At 45.3% G+C, this 23166-nt stretch overlaps 2 protein-coding genes across 7 annotated transcripts in view; one reads left to right on the forward strand and one right to left on the reverse strand.

The window, feature by feature from the left end:
- Positions 1-8816, forward strand: part of LOC139247637 (zinc finger protein ZFP2-like) — a 100939-nt gene extending 92123 nt beyond the window's left edge. Inside the window, exon 4 of the mRNA XM_070871715.1 lies at positions 7908-8816. Within this exon, the coding sequence (XP_070727816.1) occupies positions 7908-8408 (501 nt within the window). The 3' untranslated portion in view covers positions 8409-8816. The remainder of the gene's footprint in view (positions 1-7907) is intronic.
- Positions 1-23166, reverse strand: part of LOC139247638 (zinc finger protein 229-like) — a 401943-nt gene that overhangs the window by 281034 nt on the left and 97743 nt on the right. The window lies entirely within an intron of this gene.

Raw genomic sequence — 23166 nt, forward strand, 5'->3', positions numbered from 1 at the left:
CTCTCGCACCTTTTCCTCCTCACTGGAATAGATTTTTCTTGAGAGTTGTGAAATATCTCCTTAAATGTACACCATTGTTCATGAGGGTAGCCAATGTAACCCCACTTTTTAAAAAAGGAGGGAGAGAGAAAGCAGGGAATTATAGACCGGTCAGCCTGACCTCAGTAGTGGGTAAAATGATGGAATCAATTATTAAGGATGTCATAGCAGCGCATTTGGAAAATGGTGACATGATAGGTCCAAGTCAGCATGGATTTGTGAAAGGGAGATCATGCTTGACAAATCTTCTGGAATTTTTTGAGGATGTTTCCAATAAAGTGGACAAAGGAGTACCAGTTGATGTGGTATATTTGGACTTTCAGAAGGCTTTCGACAAGATCCCACACAGGAGATTAATGTGCAAAGTTAAAGCACATGGGATTGGGGGTAGTGTGCTGACATGGATTGAGAACTGGTTGTCAGACAGGAAGCAAAGAGTAGGAGTAAATGGGTACTTTTCAGAATGGCAGGCAGTGACTACTGGGGTACCGCAGGGTTCTGTGCTGGGGCCCCAGCTGTTTACATTGTACATTAATGATTTAGACGAGGGGATTAAATGTAGTATCTCCAAATTTGCGCATGACACTAAGTTGGGTGGCAGTGTGAGCTGTGAGGAGGATGCTATGAGGCTGCAGAGTGACTTGGATAGGTTAGGTGAGTGGGCAAATGCGTGGCAGATGAAGTATAATGTGGATAAATGTGAGGTTATCCACTTTGGTGGTAAAAACAGAGAGACAGACTATCTGACTGATGACAGATTAGGAAAAGGGAAGGTGCAACGAGACCTGGGTGTCATGGTACATCAGTCATTGAAGGTTGGCATGCAGGTACAGCAGGTGGTTAAGAAAGCAAATGGCATGTTGTCCTTCATAGCGAGGGGATTTGAGTACAGAGGCAGGGAGGTGTTGCTACAGTTGTACAGGGCCTTGGTGAGGCCACACCTGGAGTATTGTGTACAGTTTTGGTCTCCTAACTTGAGGAAGGACATTCTTGCTATTGAGGGAGTGCAGCGAAGATTCACCAGACTGATTCCCGGGATGGTGGGACTGACCTATCAAGAAAGACTGGATCAACTGGGCTTGTATTCACTGGAGTTCAGAAGAGTGAGAGGGGACCTCATTGAAACGTTTAAAATTCTGACGGGTTTGGACAGGTTGGATGCAGGAAGAATGTTCCCAATGTTGGGGAAGTCCAGAACCAGGGGTCACAGTCTGAGAATAAGGGGTAAGCCATTTAGGACCGAGATAAGGAGAAACTTCTTCACCCAGAGAATGGTGAACCTGTGGAATTCTCTACCACAGAAAGTAGTTGAGGCCAATTCACTAAATATATTCAAAAGGGAGTTAGATGAAGTCCTTACTACTCGGGGGATCAAGGGGTATGGCGTGAAAGCAGGAAGTGGGTACTGAAGTTTCATGTTCAGCCATGAACTCATTGAATGGCGGTGCAGGCTAGAAGGGCTGAATGGCCTGCTCCTGCACCTATTTTCTATTTTCTATGTTTCTATGTCCTGCACTTTAATCTATTTTCCCAGTCCAAGTTACCCAACTCTGCCCTCATACCTTCATAGTCTCCTTTATTTAAGCTTAGTACGCTGATTAGAGATTCAACTTTCTCACCCTGCATCTGAATTTGAAATTCAGTCATACTCTGATCACTCATTCCGAGGGGATCCTTTACTAGGAGATTGTTTATTAATCCTGTCTCATTATACAGGATCAGATCTAAGATAGCCTGCCCCCTGGTTGGTTCCGTTACATACTGCTCAAGGAACCTGTCCCTATGCACTCCATGAACTCCTCCTCAAGGCTGCCCTGACCAATTTGATTTATCCAATCAATATGGAGATTAAAACCACCTATGATTATTGCTGTTCCCTTTTTACAAGCCTCCACTATTTCCTGGTTTACGCTCCGACCAACAGAGTTGCTACTGTTCGGCGGCCTATAGACTATGCCCACCAGTGAATTTTTCCCCTTATTGTTCCTTATCTCCACCCAAACTGTTTCAACATCCTTATCATTTGAGACAATATCGTTTTTTACTATTGCAGTGATTCCATCCTTATCAATAGAGCTACCCCAGCTCCTTTTCCTTTCTGTCTGTCCTTCCGGATTGTCAAGTACCTCTGAATATTTAATTCCCAGTCCTGGTCACCTTGTAACCACGTCTCTGTAATGGCTATCAGATCATACCCATTTGTCTCAATTTGTGCCGTCAACATATCTATTTTGTTACAAATGCTACATGCATTTAGACAAAGTGCCTTTAAGTTTGTTTTTTTACCCTTTTTTCCTGCTTGTTTCCTCTCTCCTTCAAACTCGCTTTCTTTATTTTTGCTTTCTAATTCCAGCTTTGCTCCCCTCCCTGCTGAATCTATTGTCAGGTTCCCATCCTACTGCCAAGCTAGTTTAAACCCTCCCCAACAACACTAGCAAACACCCCCACCCTCCCACAAGGTTATTGGTCCCGGCTCTGTTGAGGTGCAACCCATTCGGTTTGTACAGGTCCCACCTCCCCCAGAAGTGGTCCCAATGTGTCAGGAATCTAAAGCCCTCCCTCTTGCACCATCTCTCCAGCCACGCATTCATCTGCTCTATCCTCCTATTTCTGTACTCGCTAGCTCGTGGCACTGGGAGTAATGCGGAGATTACTACCTTTTGAGGTCCTGCTTTTTAATCTCCCTGCTAGCTCCCTAAACTCTGCCTGCTGGAGAGGGGAGGAAGGGGAAACAGTGACTGTGGAATTGAACACAGCCAGAGTTAGCGCCTTAAGGGACGGGGCGGATGGGAGGGAGGGGAACATGCGAGTATACAACTGAACTCAGCCATCGTCAGCACCTTCAGGGGAAGGGAGGGAGGGGAACCAGTGAGTCTAAAACTGAACCCAGCCAGAGTCAGCACCTTCAGGGAAGAGAGAGAGGGGAACCAGTGAATGTAGAACTGAACCCAGCCAGAGTCAGCACCTTCAGGGGAGGAGTGGGAGGGGAACCAGTGAGTGCAGAACTGAACCCAGCCAGAGTCAGCACCTTCAGGGGAGGAGTGGGAGGGGAACCAGTGAGTGCAGAACTGAAACCAGACAGAGTCTGCATCTTCAGGGGAGGAGAGAGGATGCAATTCAGAGAAGGTTCACGAGGTTGATTCCCGAGATGAGGAGGTTCTTATGAGGAAATGTTGAGGAGGTTGAGGGCAATATATTAGCATGGATAGGGGATTGGCTAACTAACAGAAAACAGAGAGTCAGGATAAATGGTTCATTCTCGGTTTGGCAATCAGTAACAAGTAGGTTGCCGCAGGGATCAGTGCTGGGACCCCAACTATTTACAATCTATATTAATGACTTGGAACAAGGGACCGAGTGTAATGTAGCCAAGTTTTCTGACGATATAAAGATGGGAGGGAAAGCAATGAGTGAGGAGGACACACAAAATCTGCAAAAGGACAGAAGCTTAGGGAATGGGCAAAAATTTGGGAGATGGAGTATAATATTGCAAAGTGTGAGGTCACGCACTTTGGCAGAAAAAAATCAAAGAGCAAGTTATTATTTAAATGCAGAAAAATTGCAACGTGCTGCAGTACAGTGGGACCTGGGGGGTACTTGTGCATGAAATACAAAAGGTTAGTATGCAGGTACAGCAAGTGATCAGGAAGGTCAATGGAATCTTGGCCTTTACTGCAAAGGGGATGGAGTATAAAAGCAGGGAAGTCTAGCTACAGTTGTACAGTATTGGTGAGGCCACACCTGGAATACTGCGTGCACTTTTGGCTTCCATATTGAAGAAAGGATATACTTGCTTTGGAGGCAGTTCAGAGAGGGTTCACAAGGTTGATTCCGGAGATGAGGGGGTTGACTTTTGAGGAAAGGTTGAGTAGGTTGGGCCTCTACTTATTGGAATTCAGAAGAATGAGAGGTGATCTTATCAAAACACATATGCGATTATGAGGGGGCTTGGCAAGGTGGATGCAGAGAGGATGTTTCCACTGACAGGAGAGACTAGAACTTGGGGACATAATCTTAGAATAATGGGCCGCCCACTTAAAACTGAGATGAGGAGAAATTTCTTCTCTGAGGGTTGTCAATCTGTGGAATTTGCTGCCTCAGAGAGCTGTGGAAGCTGGGACATTTGTATAAATTTAAGACAGAAATAGACAGTTTCTTAAACGATAAGGGGTTATGGGGATCGGGCGGGGAAGTGGACCTGAGTCCATGATCGGATCACAAATAATCGTATTAAATGGCGGAGCAGGCTCGAGGGACCGTATGGCCTACTTCTGCTCCTATTTCTTATGTTTTTATGTTAACCAGTGAGTGCAGAACTGAAACCAACCGGAATCAGCATCTTCAGGGGAGGGGAGGGGAACCAGTGAATGCAGAACTGAACCCAGCCGGAGTCAGCATCTTTAGGGGAGGGGAGGGGAACCAGTGAATGCAGAACTGAACCCAGCCGGAGTCAGCATCTTCAGGGGAGGAGAGGGGCGGCAGTTCAGAGAAGGTTCACGAGGTTGATTTCAGAGATGAGTGTGTGAACTTATGAGGAAATATTGAGGAGGTTGGGAGCAATATATTCGCATGGGTAGAGGATTGGTTAACTAACAGAAAACAGAGAGTCGGGATAAATGGTTCGTTCTTGGGTTGGCAACTAGTAACTAGTGGGGTGCCGCAGGGATCAGTATTGGGACCCCAACTATTTACAATCTATATTAATGACTTGGAAGAAGGGACTGATTGTAACGTAATGAAATTTGCTGCTGATACAAAGATAAGAGGAAAAGCAATGTGTGAGGAGGACACACAAAATCTGCAAAACGACATAGACAGGCTAAGTGCATGAGCGAAAATTTGGCAGCTGGAGTATAATGTGGAAAGTGTGAGGTCATGCACTTTGGCAGAAAAAAATGAAAGAGCAAGTTATTATTTAAATGGAGAAAGATTGCAAAGTGCCGCAGTACAGCGGGACCTGGGGGTACTTGTGCACGAAACACAAAAGGATAGTATGCCGAAACAGCAAGTGATCAGGAAGACCAATGGTATCTTGGCCTTTATTGCAAAGGGGATGGAGTATAAAAGCTGGGAAGTCTTGCTACAGCTATATAAGGTATTGGTGAGGCCACACCTAGAATGCTGCGTACAGTTTTGGTTTCCAATTTTACGAAAGGATATACTTGCTTTGGGGGCAGTTCAGAGAAGGTTCACAAGGTTCATTCTGGGGATGAGGGGGTTGACTTATGAGGAAAGGTTGAGTAGGTTGGGCCTCTACTCATTGGAATTCAGAAGAATGAGAGGTGATCTTATCGAAACATATAAGATTTATGAGGGGGCTTGACAAGGTGAATGCAGAGAGGATGTTTCTACTGATGGGGGAGACTGGAACTAGAGGGCATAATCTTAGAATAATGGGCTGTCCATTTAAAACTGTGATGAGGAGAAATTTCTTCTCTCAGAGGGTTGTAAATCTGTGGAATCTGCCTGAGAGAGCTATGGAAGTCGGGCCATTGAATAAATTTAAGACAGAAATAGACAGTATCTCAACCGATAAGGGGTTATGGGGAGCGGGCGGGTAAGTGGAGCTGAGTCCATGCTCGAATCAGCCATGATCTTATTGAATGGCAGACTAGGCTCGAGGGGCCGTATGGCCTACTCCTGTTCCTATTTCTTATGTTCTTATGTTCTCTGCCCACTCCCCATAACCCCTTATCCGCTTATCGTTTAGAAACTGAGTAATTGGGAGGAGGGTCCAGTGACCCTGCTGGAAAATGCACGTGTGAGGCCTCAGGTGAAGACAGTGGAAAGGCCTGTCAACACTCACTGTTGAGGTTCACACAGGGAGATTGGGCACATAGGTCACTACTGGAGAGAAACTGGTGAGTGTAGAACTGAACCCAGCCAGAGTCAGCACCTTCAGGGGAGGAGAGGGAGGGGAACCAGTGAATGTAGAACTGAACCCAGCCAGAGTCAGCACCTTCAGGGGAGGAGAGGAGGGGAACCAGTGAATGTAGAACTGAACCCAGCCAGAGTCAGCACCTTCAGGGGAGGAGAGGGAGGGGAACCAGTGAATGTAGAACTGAACCCAGCCAGAATCAGCACCTTCAGGGGAGGAGAGGGAGGGGAACCAGTGAGTGTATTTCTGAACCCAGCCAGTATTGGTGGTGAAAACTAGGAGTGGAGGAGAAACAGTCTAGAAATGTGCGATGGGTTTGGATTTCAGCACAGCAGGAGGGACAATGTGTGGGACAGGGATTTACAGCTTTGGAAGAACAAGAGAGGAAAGTATGTTCCATGGAAACTCGGGGGCCAAGTTTCGACCGACCCGTAGAATGGCGCACCTCCGAGAGGTCCGCCGACTTTCTGGAAGGAAAAGCGCACCTAATACTCACCTCGTGATTCTCCACGATGATCAGGCCTGCTTTGGACTGGGTGCAGCGCAGCAGAAGCAGTGGGGGGCGGAGCTACAGCCCTTCGCCGAAAAAGTGCCGGCAGCTGCGCGCGTGCACAGTGGAGTCTGTGCACATGCGCAGTAGTTCCTGGCCCTCCCAGCGCATCGTGGCTCCGGGTGACCCTCTCCCTGGTCGAGTAGCCTGCCTGCCTCACCGTCCCTCGCCTCGCTGCTGCCTAAACCCGGGCCTCGCCTCGCTGCTGCCCAACCTCGGGTCTCGCCTCACCACCCCTCGCCTCGCCGCTGCCCAACCTCGGGCCTCACCTCGCCACCACTGCTCTTACCTCAAGGCCTCCTCGCCGGCCCGCCTGAACACCTCCTCCGCGATGGGGCCGCCCGACCACCTCCTCGGCAGCGGGCCCCACCGGACCACCTCCTCGGCGGCTGGGCACACCCGAGCTCTTCCCCTTGAAAATGTAATCAGGCAGGCAGGCAGGGCTGAGTGTGGGCCGTGTGCTGCTGGAGGGCTCCCGGTGCTCCCCAACGCATCGGTGCTGCAGTAGGTGAGGTAGGAACTTATAATTTTTTATTTATTGATTTATTGATTTTTTTTGTTTATTGATTTATTTATTGATTGATTTATTGATCATTTATTATTGATGATGGTTCTTTATTTTTAAAAGAGAAGTGTTTAATGCTTTGGAAAATCCTCTAACTTCCCTCTAACTTCACTTCCCCCTCCCCTTAACTCTGGCTACCTGCGACTGATTGCTAAAGTGTCCGCAAGGTTTTTCTGAGCATATCAAAATGGACATTGACTCAGGCCTAAGTTAGTTTGGAGTAACTTATCGCTGTCTCAACTCACTTAAATGGCCAAAACAGGCGTAAGTGGCTGGTAACGCCCCCTTTTTGGAAAAAAAACCGCACTAAAAAGAAACGGAACTAAAAAAAAAACTGAACTAACCGACTGAAACTGGAGCAAACTAAATGGGGAGAATTGCGATTTCTAGGATTCTCAAAAAAAACTCGTTGTTCCAAAAAAATAGGAGCAACTCCTGTCGAAACTTGGTCCCTAGATTGTCTATTCTGAATTTCTGTCTTGGACTGACAGTGATGAGTTTTATTATCTCCTTTTACAGAATATTAGAAGGGGAGATTTTCAGACAGGAAGCACAAACCAAACATCACGTCAAGATCTGACGGAGTCAATCGATTCTTCAGGACCTGAATATCATTGGCCTTTGAAAGTGGAAGGAGAAATGTTTGCCTGTGGGAAAAGATTTCAAATGTCAGTGTGACTGGAAAGGCTCCGAGACACACACACACCCGAGTGAGTGTTCCACTGCCTATGGAAAGAGCTTTAACCAGTTACACAGCCTGAAAAAACATCGCACCATTCACCGTGCGGAGAAACTGTAAACGTGTTTTGTGCGTGGGCGAGGCTTCAACCCATCGTACAACCACGGAGAGTCACAAGGACACCCGCACCATGGAGAAACCGTGGAAATGTGGTGACTGTGGGAAGGTATTCAGATCACCATCAGAGCTGGAAATTCATCGACGCAATCACACTGGGGAGAGGCCGTTCACCTGCTCTGAGTGTGGGAAGGGATTCACTCGGTCATCCACCCTGCTGACACACCAGCGAGTTCACACTGGGAAGAGGCCATTCACCTGCTCTGAGTGTGGGCAGGGATTCACTCGGTCATCCACCCTGCTGAGACACCAGCGAGTTCACACTGGGGAGAGGCCATTCACCTGCTCTGAGTGTGGGAAGGGATTCACTCATTCATTCCACCTGCTGAGACACCAGCGAGTTCACACTGGGGAGAGGCCATTCACCTGCTCTGAGTGTGGGGAGGGATTCGCTACATCATCCCACCTGCTGACACACCAGCGAGTTCACACTGGGGAGAGGCCGTTCACCTGCTCTGAGTGTGGGAAGGGATTCAGTCAGTCATCCAACCTGCTGACACACCAGCGAGTTCACAAGTGACTGCAGGGGTTGGAATCTGCTGTTATTGCTGCTGTTAATCACATCCCGACTGAACCATGTTCATTCTGACAGTTGGGGTTTGTTTCTGCTGATAACCCTATAACTGGGCTGGACTTTAATATTCTGGATATATTGCTGATTGTGTTCTCGGGGCTGCAGTGTCCATTTAAGAAATGCTGTGTGTTATCTTTCCCCTTAATTCAGCGACTCTCAACAGAAATTCAGTTTGCAATAAAATTATGAACTTTTACTTTAATCCTAAACTGATCTTTGGTATAAAATCTACAATAGTGTGTGAAAGTTTCCACATGAATAAAATCTCCAATTAGAAAGAGCTTGCTGACAATTCTTACTGACTTGCACATTACACACAGTGGCCCCTCCATTATCCACCAGAAAGAAGGGGAATGGGAATTAGTGGGGAATCCGTGTCCCCAAATGTTGCCCCTCCCGTCTGGTATAGCAATCCCCTTGGCACGGGAATGGAGACAAGTCCAGACCAAAACTGTGCGCAGTACTCCAGGTGTGGTCTTACCAATGCCCTGTACAATTATAGCAGGACTTCCCTACTTTCATACTCTATCCCCCTTGCAATAAAGGCCAGCATTCCATTTGCCTTCTGATTACTTGCTTTACCTGCATGCTAATCTTTTAAGTTTCATGTACAAGTACCCCCAGATCCCTCTGCACTACAGCATTTTGTAATTGTCTCCATTTAAATCATAATTTGCTTTTTTATTTTTTCTACCAAAGGGGATAACCTGACATTTTACCACATTATAATCCATCTGCCAGATTTTTGCCCGCTCATTGAGCCTATCTATATCCCTTTGTAGATTCTTTGCGTCCTCCTCACAACAACCTATCTTTGTATCATCAGAAAATTTGGCTATGTTACACTCGGTCCCTTCATCCAAGTCATTAATATAAATTGTAAATTGTTGAAGCCCCAGCACTGATCCCTGCGGCACCCCACTAGTTACAGTTTGCCAACCGAAAAATGACCCATTTATGCTGACACTGTTTTCTGTTAGGTAGCCAATCCTCTATCCATTCTGATATATTGCCCCCAACCCCTTGAGCTCTTACCTTGTGCAGTAACCTTTTGTGTGACACCTTCTCAAATGTTTTCTGGAAATGCAAATATACAACATCAACTGGTTCTCCTTGATCCACTCTGCTTGTTACATCTTCAAACAACTCCAGCAAATTTGTCAAAACATGATTTCCCTTTCATAAAACCATGCTGACTGCCTGACTGCAGTATGATTTTCTAAATGTCCTGCTACTACTTCCTTAATGCTGGACTCCAGTATTTTCCCACTGAGATGGTAGGCTAACTGGTCTATGGTTTCCTGCCCTCTGCCTCCCTCCTTACTTGAATAGGGGTGTTACATTTGCAGTTTTCCAGTCCGCTGGGACCTCTCCAGAATTCAGGTAATTTTGGTAGATTACAACCAGTGCATCCACTATCTCTGCAGCCACTTTTAAGACCCTAGGATGCATGCTATCAGGTCTAGGGGTCTTGTCTACCTTTAGTCCCATTTGTTTGCTGAGTACTTTATCTCTAGTGATAGTGACTGTTTTAAGTCCCGCTTCACCCCACCGTAACCACAGCAATAGCTCCTTGATTATCAACTGTTGGGATGTTTTTAGTGTCCTCTATCGTGAAGAACAATACAAAATATTTGTTCAAAATCACTGCCATTTCCGTGTTTCCCGTTATTAATTCTCCAGTCTCATCCTCTAAGGGACCAACATTGACTTTAGCCGCTTGTTTCCATTTTATATACCTGTAGAAGCTCTTACTGACTGTTTTTATATTTCTTGCTAGTTTGCTCTCGTATGCTATCTTCTCTGTCTTTATCATTTTTTTTGTCGTTCTTTGCTGGTTTCTAAACATTTCCCAATCTTCTGGCCTTCCACTGTGCTTCGCAATATTATATCAGACAGGAGGGGATTGGTGACATGGAATCATAGCAGTTTACAACACAGAACGAGGCCATGCGGCCGAAAAAGAGCTATCCAGCCTAATCCCACTTTCCAGCTCTTGGTCCGTAGCCCTGTAGGTTAACGCACTTCCAGTGCATATCCAAGTACTTTTGTAAATGCGATGAGGGTTTCTTCCTCTGCTGGTTTACTATGGCGTATCCTGAGATTCGTGTACCTTCAGTACTTTTACTGAACCAGATTGAGCTAAAAGAATCCGGGAATTTACATTTGGTGTCAGAAGTGGGATCTCAATGGACGACTGCCGAAAACTTGCGAATTAAGAGCCAGACTAGCCTTGGACGAGACGAGGGGAAAATGGCCACTGGAGTGAGTATGATTTCAATACTGCTCCAGTTTCCCCCGGTTTCAAAAGTCTGAGGAAAGTTTAGCCACTCGCTGGTTTTCAGGTAGTGTCTGAACGAGATCCAGGACAATCTGGTGAATACCTTTCAAACTTAGAATAGGGATAGAGATAGGGAAATTGCGCGATGACGCAAACCAAGCGGCGACTTGGAAAGATAGGTGATAGTTAGAGCTAGATAGGGATAGATGATCAATCATGGATCCAAAAAAAAATTAATAGGAAAGAAAAGAGACTCTTGTGAATGTCTGTTTAAATGAGAAATGCTTCTGTGACTTTTACTGTAAAAAAAGCCGGGGAGTTGTGGTTTGTTTTATCTCAAACAGAATGAAAGTTTGTTTTAACCCTTCGTAGTGTTGTCCTGTATGTGGGAAGTTTAAGAGTGTGAACCTTATTGAATTACGTATATTCGGATGATAAGTTACGGAGCCAGGAAATGCACAAAGGATAGGTTTGTTTAAAAAAAAAAGAAAAAATTACATGGTCCCGGTGGTTAAAAAAAAAGAAAAACTTGTTGAAAGAAAACATTCAGAGAAGGCACAGCAAAACAACTGAGATGGATTCAAAAGGATTTTAAAAAAAAATTATATTAAATAACACAACCTTGAGGCTGGAACAATTGAGATAACAAAAAGCAGTCCACAGCCTACGTGCCAGACTTCTCTCTAGTTATGAAAAAAAATAACGTACTAAATAGGTGCTAAAAAAAATGTTTTGAGATTTTAAATTATGAGAAAAATTCCACTGCAGTAAAAAAAAAAAAATCACTCCTGTCCAGTTGGCAGAAAAACTCCATTAAATTAGGACTTTCATTGACTGATTGGATTTAAACTGCGCAGTAACGCGAAAGGATAGGGAAATTTGGAGACTAAAAGAAATTAATTGAGGCTCATAAGAAATCAAAATTAGAAACTTAGGCTCACAGGGAATAAAATGGGGATTTAAATAGAGGATAGGTGTTCAACTCAGGTACGACGAAGGGACCTTGAATATCACTTGGCCCGTCTAGGCTCTGATTGAATTTAAAAAAAAACCCCCGCAGCAACTCGGAAGGTAGGGCCGACGCGAGCGCGCAGCGGCGCGAGCGCGCGGCCGAGAGAAGAAGGGCCGAAGCGAACGCGCAGTGACGTAAATGCGCAGTGAAGCAGACGCGCGATGACGTAAACGCGCAGTGACGCCGACGCGTAGTGACGCAGAGGCGCAGCAACGCGAATCGCGAAAGTCAGTGCTAATGGCAGTAAGTCTTTGTAAGTCTTAAGTGTTTAGAGTTTTAAGTAAAGTTTTAAGTATTGAAATCGCGCGGGACGCGGGTAAGTGTTAGAAGTCCTTGTCTATTTTGTAAATCGCGCGGCGACGCGGGTAAGTGTTAGAAGTCTTTGTCTATTTTTTAAAGTTTAAAGTATCTTAACTCGCGCGGCGACGTGAACTGCGAGGCGACGTGGTAGTTTTAGTATTGAAATCGCGCGGCGACGCGAGTAAGTGTTAGCATTAGTAAAGTTTGGTTATTTGGAGTTAGTTAAAGTCAGTGTTAGTTCTGTAAAGTCTGTGTCTATTTTTAAGTTTGTTTAAATTGCACGACAACACGAACGCGTAGCGACACAGTAATACGAGGGGCAGCGTGAAAATGGGTAATCAGTTGGATAAAACCACGGATGCGGATAGTCCGCTACAAAAGCTATGTGAGGAATTCCCTGAAAGAGCTGAAGACTTTAGAAAATTATCAGGAGCTCTGAACAAATTATTAGGGGATGACCAGTGGCCTCTAGGTGGCACTAGAAGCGTAGAGGTAAAAAAAAAAGCACAGGGATTAATTTGGAGAAGGGAACGAGGAAAAGGGGATAAAAAAATGTAATTGCAACCTGGCGACATTATTGTCAGAAATTAAAAGATGCATCACTTCTATCGAGTTGGCAAACAAATGCTATTAAATTAGGACTTGCATTGACAGAGGGAACACATGTTAAAACTGTAGACGTCTTTAAAAAAAAAAGAATGAATGTGCGCACGAGAAACTTGCTAAGAGATCCTCTGGGACCTCTGAGAAAGGTATTGATCAACTACAAGTTAAAATGGCTGGCTTTGTGTTAACCGAGGCTGATGATGAAATTGATGAGTGGCCACTGACTCAGCGCCCAACGGCGCCTCCCGCACCCCCTGGCCTCTTGCTCCAGTCCTCTTCCCAACACCCTCCACCTAACACTCCGGTAAAAAGAGTTAGGAACAACCACATATCACCAAAGCAACAAACCCAAACTGACTCCTCATCCTCTGATAGCGATTCGGATCCCCAGTTCACAGGCAATATAGCCGAAAGGACCAGATCTCACACTCGAAAGGGCAGAACTATATCTCAACATCACAAACAGTCCCGTAAATCTTCTAGTCAACCTACCAGTCCAAGTTGTGAAATACATAGCAAACACCCCCGCCGATCGAGACGCAGAACTGTCAAGCAGTCAGACAGCTCCGAAACATCCTCCGGCCTAGAAATGATTTCCAAGATCCCAAAGTCCCGACACCAATTCCCTGTCAGACTAATGCCAAACTCTGATGCACAACAAGCTGCAGACCACCTCTCTATAGATGTCTGTGATCTTCAAACAACTATTTGATTGCTCACGCTATCCGGACAGATGGAGAGGACAGTTAGATATTATTGGCAGGAAAATAAAGGGGAGGGGGGAGGTGCGCCCCCAACCCGGGTCAAGGCTGAATACGTGACTAGAAAGGAAGAGCCATCTCGGGAGGAAGGATCAATAGAACCGTAGTGTTGCATACAGGATTGGATGGATAAGCAAGGATACGGTTATACTAAACAACCAAACGGCCCGAGCCCTGCTAATAAACCTCCCTATTGTCCCCGGCATGGTATGGGAAGAGGCCGGGACTGGGTAAGAGGAATTGACTGTTTTAATTGTGGGCAGGAAGGACATTGGAATAAAAATTGCCCCTACCGTCAGCATGGAAAAGGAAGAGGAGGAAGAGGAGGGGGGCAAGGGGGGAGAGGAGGATCTTACACTAACTTCTCCCAGAAACAACTCCTTTGGTCAATTGTCCCCCGATTGACTACGCAGCTTGATTGTGCAGGGATCCTCCCCGGACGACGAACCCATTCTGAATGAGTGGCAACCCTTTTTGATAGATACGGGAGCCTTCATGTCTTCTGTACAATCAAAGCTTAAACTCCCTGCCTCTACTGAAACACAGGAACTTTCAGGATTCCTGGGACAAATCTCGACATTCCCAGTGTCAGAACCGGTTAAAATGGGTTACCAGGAAGAATCGGTGGAACATCGAGTTGTTATCACAACCAATCTGGACTGTAACTTGATGGCTAGAGACCTCCTTTGCAAATTCCAGTTGCATTTGGAGTATGGAGATTATTGTAAAACAGGAAACCCTTAAGCGGCAGTATTATACCACTAGAACCCCTCAGTGGTGGTCTCTGGACCTGCCGCAGGCACCCTATCACGTGACCCTAGCATACGATCCCAGTGGAAAGAATCAGGACCTGCAGAACCTTTATCAGGATCACGAAGGGGAAGTGAAGGGAATTCTATTAAGGGCTAGAGTGACTGGACTGGAAAGAGAGGCAGATTTTGTGGAAGTGGATAAGAATCTGTGGAAACAGCCCCTAACAATGGCACCGCATATTGCTCGTGAAGTATTAGCCCCTCACCATGCTAAAGATTTGGGAGTTATGGTACGCAAGGCCATAGATGAGGCTGACCCTACCAGCCGGGATGTGCAAATCGTAAAACATGGCCGAACAGTCTAATTTCATGGGGACCCCGAGAAGGTCTTAACGACTCTACAGCATCATACTGGCTCGGACATACCTGACTATGTGGATCCTCATGTGTGGGCAGAGGACCCCTCCCAAGTGGGTTATACTCCCATTAATTGAGATCCCAGTGCAGGGCAATGTGGACTGGCCCTCTATCCGACAGAACCCACTGAAATCACAGGTAATCCTAAACTGACCTTTCGGCACTGTACTGCAATTAATCCGGCCTGTTTCCTTACTGAGCCACCCCAAGATGAGGAAGAACCCAGTCATGATTGTTTATCTTTAATTTAAGAGGCCACATCAGTCAGGGAAGATTTAGTTGATGTACCAATGGAAGATCCAGACTGTATTCTTACTGAGCCACCCCAATATGAGGAAGAACCCGGTCATGATTGTTTATGTATGTTGACGGAAGTACTTCTATTAATCCAGAAGATACACGAATCTCAGGATACGCCATAATAAACCAGGAGAATCAGGTCTTGGAATCTGCCGCTTTGAAACCGCCTATTCTGCTCAACAAGCTGAACTATTCGCCCTCACCCAAGCCTGTATCTTGGCCAAAGATCTCAAAGTCAATATCTATACCGACTCTAGGTATGCCTTTGGGGTGGCGCATGATTTCGGACAATTATGGAAAAATAGGGGATTCCTAACCTCACAGGGGAATGAGATATCTCATAAACAGCTAGTATCTGATTTGTTGCAAGCCCTCATGTTCCCCAAACGCATTGCCATTGTCAAATGTACCGCCCATACTACCGGAAATTCTCTGGTTGATATAGGGAATCGTTGTCCTGACCAAGAGGCCAAACAGGCCTCTCGTGACCAACAGATGGTAGTGCCCAAAATTATGAGTCAGACTAAAAATCCTGCGAAGGATAAGTTAGCCTCGGAAAAACCAATGCCAACCATCCAAGATGTTATAAAAGCACAGGGGGACGCTCCTGAAAAAGATAAACTGTTGTGGAAATATTATGCATGTACTTATGACAATGTTTCTAAACTCTGGACCACTCCCGCGGAACAGACTTGCATGTCTGACGAGTTGGCCTCATGGGTTATAGAATGTCTGCATTTTGCTACTCATTGTGGAGCAAGGGCAACAAGTGATACGCTTTTGGCTACTTGGTGGCACCCTAGACTCCAGGCGCTCACCCAGAACATCAGTAGTCGTTGCCTGGTTGGCCAGCAACATAATCCAGGGAAGGGAGTCCCCTGTGATTGGGGTAAAACGCCCCTACCCGAAGGTCCCTTTGAGACATTTCAGTTGAACTACATTGAGTTGCAAAAAGTTCAGTGTTACAGATATGTGTTAGTAATAGTAGATGTGTTTAGCAGATGGATTGAAGCCTACCCTAACCTGGACAATAAGACTCAGACTGTTGTTAAGGTGTTAATGAGGGAAATTGTTCCTAGATATGAGATCTCAGCTAGACTGATGACCACCTATGTTCTTTCTCTGACTCAGGCTCTGCGACTAGTTCACAACCAGGTTCAAGATGCTCACCTCGACCTCCCAGTTTTACCCGAATTGTCCCTTGTGGCACCAGGGAAGTATGGATTCGGAAGGGATTAGAGCCACAATGGGAGGGGCCTTTTTAGGTGTCACTCACTACCCCCACTGCAGCCAAGGTTGAGGGGAAAAGTGCCTGGGTTCACCTGCACCACTGCAAGCTCATCACCATTTAAACAAATTTTGCTGGTTAGTCTAATTCCTGTTTCTGTTCCAGATCTCCTCCTCCCTATAGCTGAACAAGGCAGTTGAAGGAGGATCAGTTTGAACTCTTACCTGTCAGACAGCCAAATACACTGACGGAGACCTGAAGAAGTGAAACAGGAAAACAGAACTCTTTTTATCAGCTAAATAATTGGACTATTTATAAGATGAGACTGTGTCTGTATGCCACTGTCTGCATAATAGTGTTGATATGACAGTTTTGGCACACGGGAAGGAAGACAAAGGCGAGAGCTCCATGTAAACACCTTTTTGTATATGTCTTACGTTTATGCGGAAAAAGGGCACTTCACTAGATGCTGGGTGTGTTCACATATCCCTATACATTCCAAAGGGGGAATTCCTTTGCGCACCGTTCCCCTGACCCTAACTGAGACTGTTAGATGGATTCAAAGAAACGATATTGGAACAGGTAGCTAACCGCACTGCTGAGGCTCTGGAGGGCATCACAGCTGAAATGGTAGCGATAAGGACCATAGCATTACAAAACCGAATGGCCCTCGATTACCTGTTAGCTGAGAAAGGGGGAACGTGTGCCCTGATAGGATCTGAATGTTGCACTTACATTCCTGATAGTTCAGAAAACATAACCCACCTTGCCGATCACATAAGGAGGGAGGTGAAAAAGTTATCCACACCAGCAAAAGAACTTAGCAGGTTTGATTGGTTTCTGGGTGGATCTTGGAGATCCTATCTAATACATGGGGCAATTGTTCTCATAATAATTACCTGCTGTTTGATTGTTGGTTGCCTTAACCTCTGCTGTAAAGCAATGACAAGGTTAGCAGACCCTCTTGTGGTCAAGGGTTCCCGGGTTATGATCCAACAAACTAGAGAACTACTCAACAATGCAATACTCATAGAATGATCCTAAATGTTATCATAGAATGATAAAAGGGGGGATGTGGATATCTGAACGGAATATATGGAATTAAGGACAGTAAAGTAAACGGGATATCTGAAAATGTATAAGCCATGGAAGAATAGCTGGGAGAATGTCAGATTGCAAATAGTGCAACATCAGCATAGCTAACAGTCTGTCTCAAGGTTTCAAGTCACTAATCCTGCCAATAATATATAATTGTAACCTGAAATACATCTGCAGAATTGCAAGGTCTCAGTTAATAGTCACACCATTAGATTGAAACATTTAGAGGCAATACTTGAGCTTTCAAGAAGAACATCTCATATAGATTGACGAATGAGTGGCTGAGTTAGACTGTCAATCCATTTGCATTTTGTTATCTGATTTCAAAACTGTATAACTGTTAACACTTTACGATGTAACTTCACCTATCCGTAGGGAGTGTGTACGCTCTATCCAGAGAGTATATCTTCTGTCTGATAGGTCTTACTGGCCGGTAATAAAGACTGCTTTGTTCAAAGCACAAGAGGTATTCGACTCAGTAATTTTACTGAACCAGATTGAGGAAAAAGAATCCAGGAATTAACAGTTGCACACCATCCACCCCTACTCCCCAACTCCTAACCCCAAGCCCTCATTCACCCCCTCACCCCAAACACCCCCTCCTCGCCCCAAACACCCCCTCCTCGCCCCAAACACCCCCTCCTCGCCCCAAACACCCCCCTCCTCGCCCCAAACACCCCCCTCCTCGCCCCAAACACCCCCCTCCTCGCCCCAAACACCCCCCTCCTCGCCCCAAACACCCCCCTCCTCGCCCCAAACATCCCCCTCCTCGCCCCAAACACCCCCCTCCTCGCCCCAAACACCCCCCTCCTCGCCCCAAACACCCCCCTCCTCGCCCCAAACACCCCCCTACTCCTATTTCACGTATACAATTTCATTTTGACCATCAATTATAACAATGATCCACACTGGAGGTAAATATCAGGAGCTTCTGTGCGATGGTGAGGTGATCACTGGACAATAAAGCTCGGAGACTGGTGGGGGGCTGCTCATTATCCTCAGTGTGATTTAATCCCCTTTCCCACTGAATACTGCGGACAGACATGGTCACCTTGGTAACAGAATGGTCAGTGTGACATCAATTTCTAAACAAGACCACACAAGACAATGGGTTATCAGTAAATGGTAAATGTATTAAACACTCTGCAATTACATTGTAAATAAAATGCTGGAAAATAATTGGTGAAGATAATTTTTTCTCTGGAATTGACGAGCAAACATTAAAAATGATGTGCTTTGTGTGTATATCTATATATAATATATATATTTCGACTTTGTGTGCTCTTTTCAGTTGTTCTGCGTAACCTGATGTGATCAACATTCTATGATCTTTAGCCCATCCGGTGGTGCTTACTGGGTTAGGATCTAAAGAGACCGTGCGCTGTTCCTCCTCCCACTTCCTGGGGGAAGGGGGCAGATATTTAAAGGGGCAGGGACTCCCCTTTCTCTGCCTCATTATATTTAAAGGGACAGTCCAGTTTATCTTGGGGTGTCGGAGGACTTCACTAACAGAGCTCCCATCAACAGTCGCTCCTTTCTGTACTGTGCAGTGATTGTAATGCTGTCTATTTCAGTGACTTGAGCCTTTCTAAAATGTCTCACTGTTTTTGCTGATCCACTTGTATAATTTGGAAAGATTTCAGAATTGTGCAGTGTGATGAAGGTGTTGGTTAAAGGTGGAGTCAAATTTGTTCCAAAATATTCTGTTCTAACCCTCCCCCAACCCCCCAAATTTTAGAACACTGCAATACTGACTGGGAAGTTCCCAAATTGAATCCATGATCTGGGCTGTGAGTTGATCTCAGGCAAGGCAGCAGTTCAGGTATTATAATTGTCCTCAGTACCACTGGGGTAAATATGAGTAAAAATCAGCCAGTGTCCCTACTGTTCATACCGATCCAGTGACCTCAACTGGGGAAGTGCGTGGATGTCATTTGAGGACAGGATATGAAGCTGTGATGCCTACCACAGTGGAAATCCTGCTGGCACTCACTGAGTTGCCTGACGGTGAGGCACTAGAGGTTAACTAATGTCTGGAATTGCACCCAGCCAGATTCAGCATTTTCTGGAAATAATAAATCTGATGATGAAAGGAATGTTGAATTTAGACAGTGAGGATGGAGAGAGAGTGTCTAGAATAAGGAATTTACAGCTTAGGGGGGACAGAATGTTGTGTAGAATCTAGAATTGTCTGTTCTGAATTTCTATCCTGTATTTAAAGTAACAATGTTTGTAACCATCATTTATTTGCAGGGTATTAGAAGGGGAGGATCTGCAGCTGGGAAACTCAATCCAAACATCGCCTCAAGATTTGACAGATTCCCGGATTGATCAGGATCACCTTCTCATCAGCCTTTGTAAAAACACCAATCACAGCGGGGAGAAACAGGACACATGTGTGTGTGGATACACCTTCAACCAATCGTTCAGCCTGTGAGACTCGTGCACCCACCTGACTCAACACTGTAAATGTGGGGACAGTGGGAATGGATGCTGTTGTACATGGAAAGTGATTCAGTCGCTCATCTCACCAACTGACATTTGAGTAATTAGATAACAGACTTTCTCCTGTGAATATAGAGCTGGGTTATTGGGCCGTAATTTGTTTACTTATTCATCTTGTTGACTCTAAATCTTTGCCAATTATTTGATGTGATCGGTTTACATGTGCGTATTTTTAAAAATATGTTTGCTGAGTGGATTCAAATACAAATTGAAACCAGGTTTGCAGGCGTGATGCTCCATTCACACATCGAAGGTGAGAGAGATGCTGTGGGGCACACGCTAAGTCCAGTATCTGAAGGTGATTAACAGACTGGGTTTTATGTTTAGTGATCCTGGACGTGTTATCAACACCTTCGCTGAATACCAAGGCTAGGAGATCAACTCTGGAAGGTATGGGAAACTGGGACTGAGAGTAACCGAAGGTATAAGAACTAAAATAATCCAGAGTTAGAGAGGAGAAAATGCCCAAAATGGAGCAGTCAGTAACAGGATGTCAATTAGTCTCGTCTTATTTTGGAGTCATCAAATATCGACACACTCTGTTATTTGAAATATCAAAATATTAAACTCCAGCCCAGTTATAGGGTTATTAACATCAGCAGAAACAATCCCCAACTGACAGAATGAACACGATTCAGTCAGGATGTGATTAACAGCAGCAATAACAGTAGAAACCAACCCCTGCAGTCACTTGTGAACTCACTGGTGTCTCAGCAGGTCGGATGAATGAGTGAATCCCTTCCCACACTCAGAGCAGGTGAATAGCCTCTCCCCTTGTGACTGTGACAATGCATTTCTAGCTTACAAGGTTGGGTTCAGTTCTGCACCCGCTGTGCGCAGAGTGAGAATAAACTCAATGAGCTGCTGATTTTCTCCGCTGGCTCTTCCGTGCTAGCCCAATAGGGTGAGTCCATGCTGGCCCAATAGGGTGATGTAATGACCAGAACTGTGAGAGTACTCCAGCTGTGTCCTAACTAGTGTTTTACACAGTTCTAGCATAACCTCCAGAGGGAGGTGGGAGTCTGGAACTTACTGCCTGAAAGAACAGTAGAGGCAGAAACCCTCATCGCATTTACAAAAGTGCTTGGATATGCACTGGAAGTGCGTTAACCTACAGGGCTACGGACCAAGAGCTGGAAAGCTCTTTTTCGGCCGCACAGACATGATGGGCCTAATGGCCTCATTCTGTGTTGTAAACTGCTATGATTCCAATCCTCTCCTGTCGGATATAAATCAACCCCACAGTCACTGACACCAATCCTCTCCTGTCTGATATAAACCAACCCCACAGTCACTGACACCAATCCTCTCCTGTCTGATATAAACCAACCCCACAGTCACTGACACCAATCCCCTCCTGTCTGATATAAACCAACCTCACAGTCACTGACACCAATCCTCTCATGTCTGATATAATGTTGCAAAGCACAGTGGAAGGCCAGAAGATTGGGAATTTTTTAGAAACCAGCAAAGGACGACAAAAAAATGATAAAGACAGAGAAGATAGCACATGAGAGCAAACTAGCAAGAAATATAAAAACAGACAGTAAGAGCTTCTACAGGGAAATAAAAAGGAAATGAGTACCTAACGTAAATGTTGGTCCCTTAGAGGATGAGACTGGAGAATTAGTAACAGGAAATATGGAAATGGCAGAGATTTTGAACAAATATTTTGACTTGTTCTTCACGGTAGAGGACACTAAAAACATCCCAACAGTTGATAATCAAGGAGCTATTGCGGTGGTGAGGGGGGACTTAAAACAGTCACTATCACTAGAGATAAAGTACTTAGCAAATAAATGGGACTAAAGGTGGACAAATCCCCCGGACCTGATGGCATGCATCCTAAGGTCTTAAAAGAAGTGGCTGCAGAGATAGTGGATGCCCTGGTTGTAATCTACTAAAATTAGCTGAATTCTGGAGAGGTCCCAGCAGACTGGAAAACTGCCAATGTAACACCCCTATTCAAGTAAAGAGGGAGGCAGAGAGCAGGAAACCATAGACCAGTTAGCCTACCATCGGTCATTGGGAAAATACTGGAATGCATCATTAAGGAATTAGTATAAGGACATTTAGAAAATCATGTTGCAGTCAAGCAGAGTCAGCATGGTTTTATGAAAGGGAAATCATGGTTGACAAATTTGCTGGAGTTGTTTGGGGATGTAATGAGCAGAGTGCATAAAGGAATACCAGTTGAAGTTGTACATTTGCATTTCCAGAAAGCATTCGATAAGGTGCCACATAGAAGGTTACTGCACAAGCTAAGAGCTCACGGGGTTGGGGGTAATATATCAGAATGGATGGAGGATTGGCTAATGAACAGAAAACAGAGAGTCGGGATAAATGGGTCATTTTCCGGTTGGCAAACTGTAACAAGTGGGGTGCCGCAGGGATCAGTGCTGGGACCTCAACTATTTACAATTTATATTAATGACTTGGGTGAAGGGACCAAGTGTAACACAGTCAAATTTGCTGATGATACAAAGATAGGTGGGAAACCAAGTTGTAAGGAGGGTGCAAAGAATCTAGAAAGGGATATGGATAGGATAATGAGGTACCAACGATATAGGTAAAAAATGGGATGAGATCCAACAAGCTGAATTTAGGGAGCTAGGAGTTAAATTAAAAAGTAGGACCTCAAAGGTAGTAATCTCAGGATTGTTACCAGGGCCACATGCTAGTCAGAGTAAAAATAGCAGGATAGTTAAGATGAATACGTTTCTTGAGGAATGGTGCAAGAGGGAGGGATTCAAATTCCTGGGATATTGGAACCGGTTCTGGGGGAGGTGGGACCAATACAACCGGTCTGCACCTGGGCAGGACCGGAACCGATGTCCTAGGGGGAGTGTTTTGCTAGTGCTGTTGGGGAGAGTTTAAACTAATACAGCAGGGGGATAGGAATCTATGCAGGGAGACAAAGGGAAGTAAAATGGGGGCAGAAGCAAAATGTAGAAAGGAGATAAGGAAAAGTGGAGGGCAGAGAAATCAAAGGCAAAAATCAAAAAGGGCCACATTACAACATAATTCTAAAAGCACAAAGAGTGTTAAAAAAAAACAAGCCTGCAGACTCTGTGTCTCAATGTGAGGAAGATTCATAATAAGGCACAGATAGCTGTTAACGGATATGATGTAATTGGGATTACGGAGACATGGCTCCAGGGTGACCAGGGCTGGGAACTCAACATCCAGGGGTATTCAATATTCAGGAAGGATAGACAGAAAGGAAAAGGAGGTGGGGTAGTGTTGCTGGTTAAAGAGGAGATTAACGCAATAGTAAGGAAGGATATTAGCTTGGATGATGTGGAATCTGTATGGGTGGAGCTACAGAACATCAAAGGGCAGAAAACGCTAGCGGGACTTGTGTACAGACCACCAAACAGTAGTCGGGAAGTTGGGTATGTCATCAAACAGGAAATTAGGGATGCGTGCAATAAAGGTACAGCA

This window comes from Pristiophorus japonicus, unplaced genomic scaffold (assembly GCF_044704955.1).
Source record: "Pristiophorus japonicus isolate sPriJap1 unplaced genomic scaffold, sPriJap1.hap1 HAP1_SCAFFOLD_278, whole genome shotgun sequence".
Taxonomy (NCBI): Eukaryota; Metazoa; Chordata; class Chondrichthyes; family Pristiophoridae; genus Pristiophorus; species Pristiophorus japonicus.